Source organism: Equus przewalskii, chromosome 25, assembly GCF_037783145.1.
Source record: "Equus przewalskii isolate Varuska chromosome 25, EquPr2, whole genome shotgun sequence".
Taxonomy (NCBI): Eukaryota; Metazoa; Chordata; class Mammalia; order Perissodactyla; family Equidae; genus Equus; species Equus przewalskii.
Window position 1 is genome coordinate 36,608,254 of NC_091855.1, and position 11,857 is coordinate 36,620,110.

The 11,857-nt window shown below is 49.6% G+C and overlaps 1 protein-coding gene across 1 annotated transcript; it reads right to left on the reverse strand.

The window, feature by feature from the left end:
* Window positions 1–544: 544 nt before the first annotated feature.
* LOC103543035 (uteroferrin-associated basic protein 2-like) lies at window positions 545–10,644 on the reverse strand. Its single transcript, XM_008509959.2, has 5 exons — window positions 10,562–10,644; window positions 7,768–8,433; window positions 4,628–4,895; window positions 2,869–3,016; window positions 545–868 (listed from the first exon to the last, which is right to left on the reverse strand). The coding sequence occupies exons 2-5, from the start codon at window positions 8,411–8,413 to the stop codon at window positions 665–667; spliced, it is 1,266 nt and encodes a 421-aa protein (XP_008508181.2). The 5' UTR covers window positions 8,414–8,433; window positions 10,562–10,644; the 3' UTR covers window positions 545–664.
* Between the last annotated feature and the right edge of the window lie 1,213 nt (window positions 10,645–11,857).

Sequence of the window (11,857 nt, forward strand, 5' to 3'; positions counted from 1 at the left end):
GTCTCTTCTCTTTCATCAGTTTCACTTCCTATCCAGTTGTGGGCAATAATAATTCCCTTATCAGGGGTTGTTGTAAGGATGAAAAGAGGCCAGGGTGTGGAACAGAGGAGGTGCTGCCAACATATTTGGGGCCCCCTGCCCTCCTAGGCACCCCACTTCCCCTTGGGGCTGGGTGACCACAGGGAAGCTCACTGAGGGTGCTGACACTTCTTCTTCCCACCCTCCTCTCTGTGGCGGGACTCTGCCTCCTCCTGGGGCTGCCGGGGAAGGTGGTATGGCTCCTGTTGTACAGATGAGGGGACAGGCTTGGGCTCCGACTGCCAGCTGGGCGGGGAGGAAGACTCGTGGGAGAGCCACAGACTGAAGTGGGCCTCCCACACCCTGTTCACAGAATTGCTTCCCTGCATATGGCGAGGCTGTTCTAGGACAGAAGATACCCTGGCCCAATGTCCCTAGCAGGCCGCCCAACCCCTTCTCACCCTGATTCTGGACAGAAGACCAGCAATGACCCGCCCCAACTCCGTTCTCAGACCACACATCTTAGTATCTTCATTAGCAGTAAATTTTATTCACTTTATTCATGAGCAGCTCAGTTTCAGTTTGGCACCCAGCAGGAACTGGCAGACAGCCCCCCAGCCCTGATCCGTTGACTCAGGCCACATTTCTACTGGAGCGGGTTGAAGACTTGGCCCACAAAGAGCTGTCTTTGATTCAGCTCATCCTCCACGAACAGTAAGAAGGGTCTGTTGAATTTCACGACCGTGGCATCCGCGTGTGGGGCGTGATGGGCCCTCTTCGCGTGCACGTCCTCGGCCGCGGCCTTTATCACGCCCTTCTCATTCACCTCCAGCCTGGCTTCGTGAATGGCCTGGGGAGAAACGGATCCTGTCGCAGCTCTGCGTGTGAAACTCACCTGGCTGGCCTGAGAACGAGCCAGGGCAGTGTGCCCAGCCCGCCCGACCCGGCCAAGGTCAGAGAGGCCGGCTCCGCCCATGGCTGCTGACAGCTGGTGCCCCTCCTCAGAAGCCACCCCAAGCTCTCAGCAGTGGGACCCACCACGGAGGGCCAGATGCCTCTGGGAGGAGCTGATGCTACGTTTGGTAATTGCTGAGTTCAGACTCTCCCAGCACAGGGCATACGGCTCAAACAGTTTGGGTTTTCAAAAGAGAGGAAAGGGGAATAGAACTCAGAGAAATTCTGGGCGGTCTGAAGGCTCAGAAAAAAAGCCCATCCAATTACTGAGGGATGGTCCTTTCAAAGACTTTCAAGAAGCATGTGGTGAAAAGCAAGATGAGGAAGGAAGAGGCTAGTTTTTCCGGTCTCCAACCAAGCGAGGACAATTCCTCCTCTGTGTGGATCTGCATCCGCCCCTGTGATCTGCAGGAGGCCCTGCGGGGACCGTGGTGACACTGCTCGTGTGACTGTGAGGGGCTCAGCATCTCTCAAACCCAGCCTCACGCCCAGCTCTCAGTGTACACTTGCCGAGTGGATTCTGCTGGAAGTGAACACACTGAGGAGGGCCTTCACCCACTGGGCCCCCGAAAGAAGTGCATCCCAGCAGGGTCCTGACCCTGGAAGCTCTGTCTGATGTCTGGGAGCTCCCTCATCTCTCAGTTAGAGAACAGATCCTGCCTCCTCCCCCAAGGTCATCCAGAGAATCAGGTCAGAGAAAGCGTGGAAAAGTGCTTTGTCATCTGTCAGGTGCTGCACCGTGGTGAGGGGGTATGATCGCTACCTGGGCAAAGTGTTACGGGGTGGTAGTCAGCCAGTTAGTGACCTTGGTGGAGGAGGCAGACCCGGGTGCCCACTGGGATAGGTGAAATTATCTCATAAATGCTCTGGATGTCTAACAGGCACCTTGAGCTTGGCAGAGCCGGTCCCTGCCTTCCCACCCAGACCACTCCTCCTCCATCCTTCCTTCTCAGGCCTTGGCTCCATCATTTACCGAGCTCCAGCTACACACCTGGCCTCCTCTCTGACTCTTCCTTCCCTGCACCCCAGGCCCGTCTTCAAAACTCTCGCTGAGCCTCCTCCCCACCACTAACACGCCCTCTAACGCCTATCAAAGCGTGTCACCTCTCAGCTGCGTTATCCACTGATCTTCCTAACTGCTCCGCCCTCTCACTCCAGTGCCTTTGGCCTATCCTCCATGCCGCAAAAAGCAGTCTTTGTAAAACAGACCTCAACTCATGTCAGCCTCAGCGGTCTCCTGTATCAGTCAGAACAGACCCCAGTTGTATCCAGGACCCGCGAGACCCACGTGACCTGGCCTTGCCTGCTTTCTTTCCTCGCCTCCCACCACTCTCTGTCTCACTCACCCCTCTAGCTGCAGGGGCCTTCTCCGGGTTCCTCAGGATTGTCAAGTTCACAGCCCATCAGGATGCACTTGCCATTCCCTCTGCCTGGAACACGAGTCCCGACATATTTGCTTCCTTGCTCTCTCCTTCCCTTCATTCAGGCCTCTGCATAACGGCCAATCCAGCTTAAGGCCTTTCCTGGCCGGCCCATCTCAAGTCTGCCCACTCCACCCCAGCGTGCTATTCACAATTTCTCTGCTTTCCTTTCCACGCGGATGTATCACCGGTTGAAATAATGCGTATCTAATTGTTGGTGCGTTCATTGTCTGCTTTGTCAAGAGAATGGAAATGGCTACGAGAGTAAGAATTTGTCTGGCTCGCTCACGACTGTCTCCCCAGGACCTCCAAAAATGCTTCATGCAATTCCTTTTGAAGGAACGAATGACTCAAGAACCCCAAAAGCCGATGGGCCAAGGCAGATGAGAGTTATAACAGCTGTTTTTAGAAAATAAATAGTTTTTCAATCAGGACTGTTGTGGATAAAACAGACTCTAGAAATTGCCCGACTCACCTCAAAAATTGTTGGGAAAGTCTCATCTGTGATGCCCGAGAAGTTTGCTCTTCTAGAAAATATATCTTCGATGCCCACCTTGGGAAGCAGCCGGTTTAAATCTATCCTGGAAGAGATCTTGAACTTGGGCAGAATTAAGTGCACCAATCTGTTAAGAATGAAAACCACAAGGAAGCTGTACTATGTCCCTTCGTTAGGCTCCAGGGGACCGTCTTGCTTAGGTTTAATGGCCTCTTCCAAGTGGAAGGAAAAGAAAAGCATTTGCCTCTGGTGCTTGCTGGGAAGAGATGAAAGGGGCTGGAGGATGAGCAGCAATTGTGAATTTTCAAACAAACCATTTGCTCAAAATGCACGTTCCTATTCAAATTATTCCCTTCACAGGCTCTCTATCCAAGAGAAGATGAGGGTCAGACCAGGGGATCCAGCCCTGAGTTCCACCAACCCTCGGTTTATAAGCAGGGGTTTAAAATGCCAAGAGCCCTCCCTCCCACCCACCATTTGTGATTGCTCACAAACCAATACATTTTAGCCTGTGTCAGTGTGGTGGTAAGCCTCTGACTGGACAGCAACCCATTCAGGTGGGTTCCCCCACTGTTGTGTCCCCTCTGTCCTAGGAACACTGTGGGAGGCATGACCGTAGCAGGCAGTTCCACTGTGCTGTGGCCCTCAACCATAGCAGATGTTGACTGGCAAGTAGTCTGTGCCACTACAAGGCAGGTGGTAAACATTATTTGGAGATTTCTTCCCAATCTACACATTTACTGCCTGGTGATACACACCCCGAACCCCCACCTCCCGCCCCGCCCAGCACAAGCGCAGTGGGCCATTAGAAGCCATGTTTCTGCTATGTAATTTGTCCACATTTGATTGGATCTTGGTGGATACCATACCTAAGCTGGCTTGATCCAATTCTCTCTTCCAGGAATATGTAATTAGAACTGAAAGATGTTAGATTTAATCTGGAGTGGAATGGAAGAGAGCCATGTCTGTCAATAGTGGTCTCAGCTTGAAATTTACCTCCTTAGGATTCTTCCCTGACCCTCACATCTAATTAAGATCCCCCTGATTAAGATCCCTAATTAATACGCCACCACTGAATTCTCTGTTATATCACCCTATGTATTCTCTCCATAGCTTTTACTGAATTTGAAACTATATATTTGTTAGTTGACTTTCTGCCTCTCCCACCAGACTGAAAATTCCATGATGGCGGAGATGTGTTTGGCTAACAATTATATTCCCAGCACCAAACAGTGTCTGGCATAGAACAGATGCTCAGAAAACATTTGGGTGAGTGAGTCATGTACTGAAGTGGTGAAAGTTGGTTTGCTGAGCTGCAGAGGTTGGGAGCAAGGACTAGCGATATTAAGAGAGATGGAGTTTCTGATGAGGTTGCCGTCCTTTGTTCCAGTCCCTCATGAGAACTGGCTGTGTTTATTCCCTTGGGTTCCATGAAATACCCATGTATCTTTCCAATAAATTCCTTTCTTTACCCCCTTGAGCACATATGAAGTGGATTTCTGATACTGTACGTGTGACCGAAAGAGCCATAATTAAGACAGTTTAAGGGGATTCCAGCTGATAATGGAATCCAGGCCACATTCTTCCTGTTCAGTTTGTTTCGTTTTCTACAAATATGCTAGGAAATAACCAGATGCTCAATTCCCCCCAAATAAGACCTTTGCATAGAGAAAATGAGGTCTGAGAAAAAATTCAACGTGAATGCAGAATGTCCCTCCAGAATAGCATGGCAGCATACCTCGTGTCCCTGGATTGCAGCGGTCTAGCTCGCCTGGCAGCCAACTCTTTTGCAACAAAGTCGAATCGTCCTGCGTCTGGGAGCACGAGGACTAAGGACACGTTTCCAGTGTAAGGCAGTTTGACTATTGTAGCAAATAGGTGCTCCGCTCGGCTATAAATCATTCGCTCTGTCTTCCTCATCATATGCACCTGAACCGAGGTGTTGTCCTCAAGAAAGAAGTTCTCCTTCTGCGTGAACCTGGTTTGAAAAGCTACTTCCCAAACACCTAGGAGAATCAGGAAGGAAAAAGCCCAAGAGTGACCTGGTGGAAAAGGCATCTCCACTCACACCTTCGGGGACCCCAGAGGTGATCGACTTGGGAAGGAAACAGTCTCTTTACAGCAATACCTTGACCTTCTAGAACATTTAAAATTCTAGAGTGATGCAAAGAAAAGAAAGGCAAATGCATGATTTTCAAAAATATTCACCATAGGATTTCTTTAAATCTGTATTTCTCAGATGTCACTAAAAATAGTTGCCTCTGGAACTATAAAACCAAGAAAGGGTTTTGTTGTCAAATAATTTGGGGAACGCTGACCCCAATATCCCTTCTTTGAAAATTCTCACTGCGTTTTAGTGTATTAGAGTTCCATATAGAGTTCTATACATATATCTATATAGAGAGTTCTATATAGAGTCCGATGGCAAAGAAATCTATTTAAAATTGTTTAACTTATTCAAGGAGAGAAACTTTTCATCAGAAGCACACACCCCTGCACACATGTACACACACACACGCACAAACCTGAGTAGAATCCTACTTCAAATCATGTCCTTCCCCAGTGGATTTAAAAGAAGATTCAAGGTACACATCAGTTTAAAAAGTGCATCTGTCACCAGAGTGAGGGCCATCTGGTCTGGTCTGGAAAATTCCTACTAATGTTTTCAGGTCTTCGCTTCTGATTCTATAGCCGGGCTCACAGTCCTCTCCGTTCTGTTCTCTGTACTCCTCGCCGTTGAAAGAGCAATGTGGACAAAGCTTGTGGAAAGCTTTCAGAGGGAATCACGTGGGACAGTTCCCTGGAGCTTCCAGAGAAATCATTCCTCCAAGATCATTGTGGAGCACTTTCTACATCCCAGGCACCTAGTTTGGAACTGTGGACCCAAATATGAATAACAGATGGTCCCAGTAGCTTGAGAAAGCATCCTGTGCTGGGAAGCATTGCTTTATGGGAATTTCCCTCCCCTATCAGGCAAAAGCCAGCCAATCTTCATGTTCTGGTAGGAACCCTATCTAAGTCATGATCGGATATCCATTCATTTACTCAACTAACACTTAAAATTTCTTGAGCACTTAAAATATGCCAGGTACTGTACTAAGTACTAAAGTTACAGCAGTGAACAAACAGAGGGAGTCTGTGTTCTCACGGAGTTTATTTTCAAGGGGGGATACAGAGAGAAAAGCAACCCATCAACGTAAACGACTACAAAGTATGATGAGCTTATGCTTTCGTAATGCTCCAGACCTAAGTAAGGAGCTGAGCGCCAGCTGGAAAGGACTTCCTTTGGATGGCCAGGGAGGGCCTCTTTGAGGAGAGGGAGGGGGCATTTAGTCTGAGGCTTAACAGAAGAGGACGCTCCATCTGGCAGAGAATGGGAGGAAGAACATTCCAAAGGAAGGAACACCTTGGGTCGAGACAGAGAAGAACAAGATGCATTTAAGGAGGAAGAGAAAGTCACTGTGCGTGAGGCATGAGGAGCAAGAGGAATAGAGATGGGGTAACACCGGAGGGATGAGTGGGGCTCCAAGTACACACGGCCAGGTAGGACGGGATTGTATTCTGAATGCAATGGGAAACACGGGAGGGCTTCAGACAGGGGCGTGATGTGATGGGCTTAATGTTTTAAGAAGATTGCTCTGGGCTTTTATTGGAGATGGGACTAGAAGGAGGCGTGGATGGAAACAGAGCAATTAGACAGCTGGGGCAAGTCCTCGAGGCAAGGGAGAGTGGTGGCCCGGTCCAGGAACGTGGCAGAAGAGATGGTGAGAAGCAAATGCGTTCAAGAGAAACTTTGCAGGCAGCGTCCATAGGACTTTCTGTGGGATTGGATATGGAAGCTGAGGGAGAGGTTTGATCTGGAGCAGGGGGGTGGACCACATCGTGATTCTCTGAGACATGGAGGACTGTGAGTGTTGGGAGGGGGCAGGGGTTGAGGGGTCGTGGTGGAAGGTCTGGGAAACATCCAAAAAGAGATATCTGTAACAGATGAATATTAGAGTCTGGACCTCAGAAGAGGTGGTCCAGGCTGCGTATAGAGACTGGGGAGTTTGAAGTCACGAGCCCAGGAGAGATGGGAGACACTGTTTACAGTCTGAAAAGGAGACAAAAAAGGACTTGAGCTATTGGGACAGAGGAAGGTGGGGGAGTCCTTGAGCAGGGAAGATGGAAGAGGACCCACCCTGAGGGGGGAGGGCGTGAGGGATAAGCACCTCCTCACTGTGACAGGAGGGGCAAAGGGAGGAGAAGTGTAGGGGCATGGGTGGCTCAGCGCTGGGCCTGCAAAGGACATCCCGTCTGATCGCTTTCTTGTCCCGATTCAGGTAGGAAAAGCAGCCATTGGCTGAGAGGAGACTGGAACTCTGAGAGGAGGAAGACAGTATGAAATAGATGCCCAGAAGTGGCAACCATGAGCCTACCTGAAGAAACATGAGCAATGTCAAGATCCATGACCAGAAATTTAAAGCGACATTTTAGACACCTGGTGTGTGACCCTGAATTCAACACTGGATACAGCTTTGAAAAAACAAATCTCATCTCGCACTCATCTGATCTTACAAAACAGATGAATTAGCTGGTGCTTTTGTCTCTGTAAAAAGATTTCTCTTTCCTTTTTTACCAGCAAGGATCACTGCATTTCACTTTGAAATATCTTAAGTATGGCAAACAATATGGTTGAGAGTCTTGGGAGGCAAAAAACCTTAAAAATGCTAGACAACACAGTGAAGTCAAAGTCAATTATAAAGTTCTGGATCTCCTGGTCTATGAGAAAATGGGAGATAATTACCAAAAGATGCATGTTTTCTGACTTACACCTTTTAGAAAACACAGGGGCAAGGGTTACCCAAAATGGGTTTTCATGCACTTCATAAACCTTACCTTTGAAGAAAATGTAGTTTAGGAGAAATAAGAAGGTATGAGGATGCAGAGAGGTGACCACTTCCTCGATTCTGTGAGCTAGTCTTTGAGCCACAAATTGGTTTATTTGCTCCTTGGCTATGCCTCTGTGTCGGAAGTCAGCCACCTGGGCTTCCACTTCATATAACCTCTCTGTCTCCTGCAGAAACTTTGGCTTAATCCTTCTGTTGATGTCGATAAAGAGGAAATCCCTGTGCTTCAGGTGCCTCTGTCTATCCAGCTCGTTCAGCGTCTGAACAAGCCTCTGGAAGCTCGTGTGCACCTCCCACGCTCTGATTCTTTGGAGGTCGAATCCAAGGCCCGCGACGAGGTTGGAGAGCGTCGTGGACCTGGTCCCCAGGGAGAGCATGGCCAAGGCGGTGGAGATGCTCTCAGGGGAGAAGATGAGATTCTTCCTGTGATACTCAACTGACAGAGCCTCGAACAATTTGTAGGCAAAAGCCTCGTGGTCAGTGTCTGTCTCGTGGGAGGGAGGCGACGTTTTCCTTGATGAGACCGGGTGAGGATCCCGTTTGGGGTTTGGTTGCGTTTCACAGAAGATGCTATTCAAAAGTCCGCAGAGGGTGAGGACCAGAGAGAGAGCCAGGTGCATTTTCCTGTGGGACATTTCTGCAGCAATCCAGAGAGCTATGATAGGAAGCAAGAGGAATATAGGTGAACATTCCACGGAACGTGTTCTCAATATCGAGGGGCTTTAAAAAGGGCTCATTATGACCTGGGTGCTATTTATCTGGGTGGGGCAACATTGGTCCTTGTTTGGAGGATGCTGGCTAGATCTAAGAGGGAAGGCTAAAGGATTTTGGAACATGACTTCAGACAAATTAAAGATAAGAGATGTGATGACAAAGGATCCCATTCTGCTTCTGGCTTGTGCTGCCAGTGGGTCCTTGTGCATGTCCTTTCCTCATCCTGGACCTGGAATTCCTTGTCACTATGAAATCCTATGACACCTCTCCACATTGGGTTTCTTTTTTGTTTTGCTTTCTTTTTTTTTAATACAGCGTCCATGACAAAATCCTGAAAAGTGTGGAAAGGGAAGAACCACAAGGAGAGAGAAAGCAAGGATTGCAGATTCAAATGCCTATGGAGATTCAGCCAGAAACACACACGTGTCGAGCCAGCAAGTGTCATTAAAGAAGGAGCACTGGGGACTACAGTGAAGGGAGCATCGTGCCCGGGCCGAGGGGGCAGGCCCTGCCCAGCTCCAGCTGTGGTTACCGCGCAGGAGTACTGGGTCAGTGGTGCTAGATGTTTTTATGTTTCTGAAGAAGCTGGAAGTCCAGATTTTTCCGTGAAAGATTCAGTCTTGTCAAAAGCACTTGCTAGCAGCATAAAACCCAGATGCAGCCCAGGTCTGGCTTCAGAGCTGCTAGTGTGGCTTCTGAAATAAAGCCCAGGTGGTGCTCGGTGACCTGGACATCGGCTGCACCAAGGGCCTGGCAAAGGTCGTCTCGGGAAATTCTGGCACCTGACTTAGACCCTCTGAGTCCTCGCACCTACTGCTCCTAACCCATCGTCAGGGTGAAAATCCCTCTCTGCCCCCAGATGTGGCTCCGTTCATTGACTGAGCCCAGAGGTCAGGCCTTGAATGTGGACGGTGCTCTAATGGTGGGGTTTATGGCACCATCCATGGGCAGGGGGACACGTGAACCATGACTCGAGTTTGCCTTCAAGTCTAACCTCCTCAGGGCAGGGCCAGCTCTTTCTCATCCTTGTTTCCTACAGTACCTGGCACAGCTCTGGGCACTGAGTCCACTCATCTGCATCCTCACTGCCACCACTGGCATCCCTTGTCTGAGCCACTGAAACAGCATCTGGTATGGACTGAAGGTTTACATTGCTCAAAATTCCTATGTTGAAGCCCTAACCCTGAATGTAATGGTCTTTGGAGGGAGCGCCTTTGGGAGGAGAGCAGGGTTAGATGAGGTCATGAGGGTCCCATATCTGTGGCCATATATTAGCGCCCGTATAAGAAGGGACACAGAGCACTGGCTCTCCCCTGTCTCTGTCCCTGCGTGTGCACCCACAGAGATGAGGTCATATGAGGACACAGTGAGAAGACGTGTCTGCAAGCCAGAAAGAGGGCTCTCAACCACGCTGGCACCCTGATCTTGGATTCCAGCCTCCAGCGGGGTGAGAGAATAAGTTTCGGTTGTTTAGGCCTGCCAGGCTATGGTGTTTTGCTCTGGCAGCCTGAGCTGACTAAGACAGCATCTCTCAGCCACCAGTCTTGCCCCCTATCAACCCTTCCAGCCACCCTGCAGCCAGAGTTGGCTCCCCAAAGTGTAAATCATCATTTCCCCTTCCTGGCTCCCCGTGAGCTTCAAGGGGATGAAGTACAAGTTCTTCAGATGCCAGAGAAGCCTTCTCACGCCCTGGTTTCTGCCAACCAGAATGATGGCTCTGAGCAGCCCACCGCAGTCCCTCGTTGTGCTCTCCACCCCCAACAATGGCCCCTATCTTCCATTGCCCCCCTCTCAGTGTTCCCCCATCCTCACCCTTCACTGCCTCCTCCGTCCACCTCATCTGAGTGGGGGAAGGGGCAGTGAGGGGTGGAGGGCATTGTGGTTGAGTGGGAGGAGGCCATGAGGTGGGAAGAATAGTGGATGGAGGTGATTCCAGAAATACGCCCCATATTTATGACACTGGATCCTGTCAACTTCCCTAAGGCAGATACCCCCTGAAACGTGACAAAGAGCAATGAAACACCTGCGCCTGGGGACCCCACTACTCCCAAGAAGAGAAGATGACTTACCGTCCGGCGGAGCCTGCTGCTGCCTGCAGCTGCTGCTCTTTGCATCTGTCAGAGGATTTTTATGCTGCCACTGGTGTGGTGAAATGGATAAACCTGGGTTAATACTAACTTGGCCGACAGACTGTGTTCAAATATTGTCCAAAGCAGGCAACAACTGAATCATCTCTTACGTTATCTTTTTTCTCATGCATCAATCCCCAGTGAAACAATGAGCAAATTAATGGATTGTGGTACCCTTTTTGCTGTTGTTCATTAAATTACTCATGCGTTGTTTCAACAAACATTTACTTAGCCCCTACCAAGAGCCATGCTCTAGGCTAGGTGCTGGGGGAAAAAGATGTTTAAGGCGTGACCTTCACCCTTGAGGAGAAACCCTGACCCCAGCTCTTGGTTTAGAGGGAGAAACAAACCTGTAAAAAGGCTTTGGGGTGCATTTTGATTAGTTCAAGAAGAGTACACATTATTTGTAGGGAGAAGGGTGAAGTTAATAATCTGGGACAATCAGGAGAGGCTGAGTAACCTTTCATCCAGGTTTTAAAAAATAGGCAGAAGTCTACACATCCTCAGGGAAGCCTGTGGGGGGGGATTCTGGATGCTGGGGTGGGGTGGAGGTGCCCGGGCAGGGTGTCAAGGATGTGTGTGCAGGGTTATTCCAAGCGTAGGAGGAATCCACTTCTGGCATGATGGAGTGAAGCGACTGGCAAATCTTCTCCCCAAAAGCAACTAAAGAGCTGGAGCAAATTGTCAGAAACTCTGTTTCAGTGCTCCAGAAAGGCCTAGGACAGAGAGACGTTCATTCATGAAAAGTACTGAACTTTGGGTAAGAACAGAGTGAGTTTGTGGCATTCGTGTCTGGGGCTCCTTTTACCCCACCTCACCCCAGCTCTGCTGGCGGATGGTCTAACCAGAGTGGGGCTGTTGCTGCAGGGGCAGACTCACCCGATTTGGAGCATCGTCAGTTAAGGTGACAATCTCAGTGACATGCAAAGTGTCTGTGTGTGTGTGTGTGTGTGTGTGTGTATCGGGGGCAGTGGTTCTGCTAGCCTGTGTCTGTGCTTGGGGCCATAAATGGACTAGGGGATTAGCAGAGGATTAAATAGGGCGTCTCAGCAGGTGTGCTAGCTAGAGGGCCTTGATGAGCTCTCTGCATATCCCAAGTTGAATGTAGGTTCTGCACGTGTGCAATGAGACTAGAGCAGACCCGAGCTATCCACACCTCCTTGGCCCATGAAGAGGCAAGAGAGAAAAGTGGAAAACAAAATCTGGTGGCACCTGGGAACAAATCTCAGGATTTGG

What these genes read in the sequence shown, in the direction of transcription:
- LOC103543035 (XM_008509959.2), bottom strand. Translation starts at nt 8,413, where the DNA reads ATGTCCCACAGGAAAATGCACCTGGCTCTCTCTCTGGTCCTCACCCTC. An exon ending in AAACTACATTTTCTTCAAAG is followed by an intron (nt 4,896 to 7,767) that starts GTAAGGTTTATG and finishes TGATTCTCCTAG; the next exon opens with GTGTTTGGGAAGTAGCTTTT. An exon ending in CTTTCCCAACAATTTTTGAG is followed by an intron (nt 869 to 2,868) that starts GTGAGTCGGGCA and finishes GTTTCTCCCCAG; the next exon opens with GCCATTCACGAAGCCAGGCT.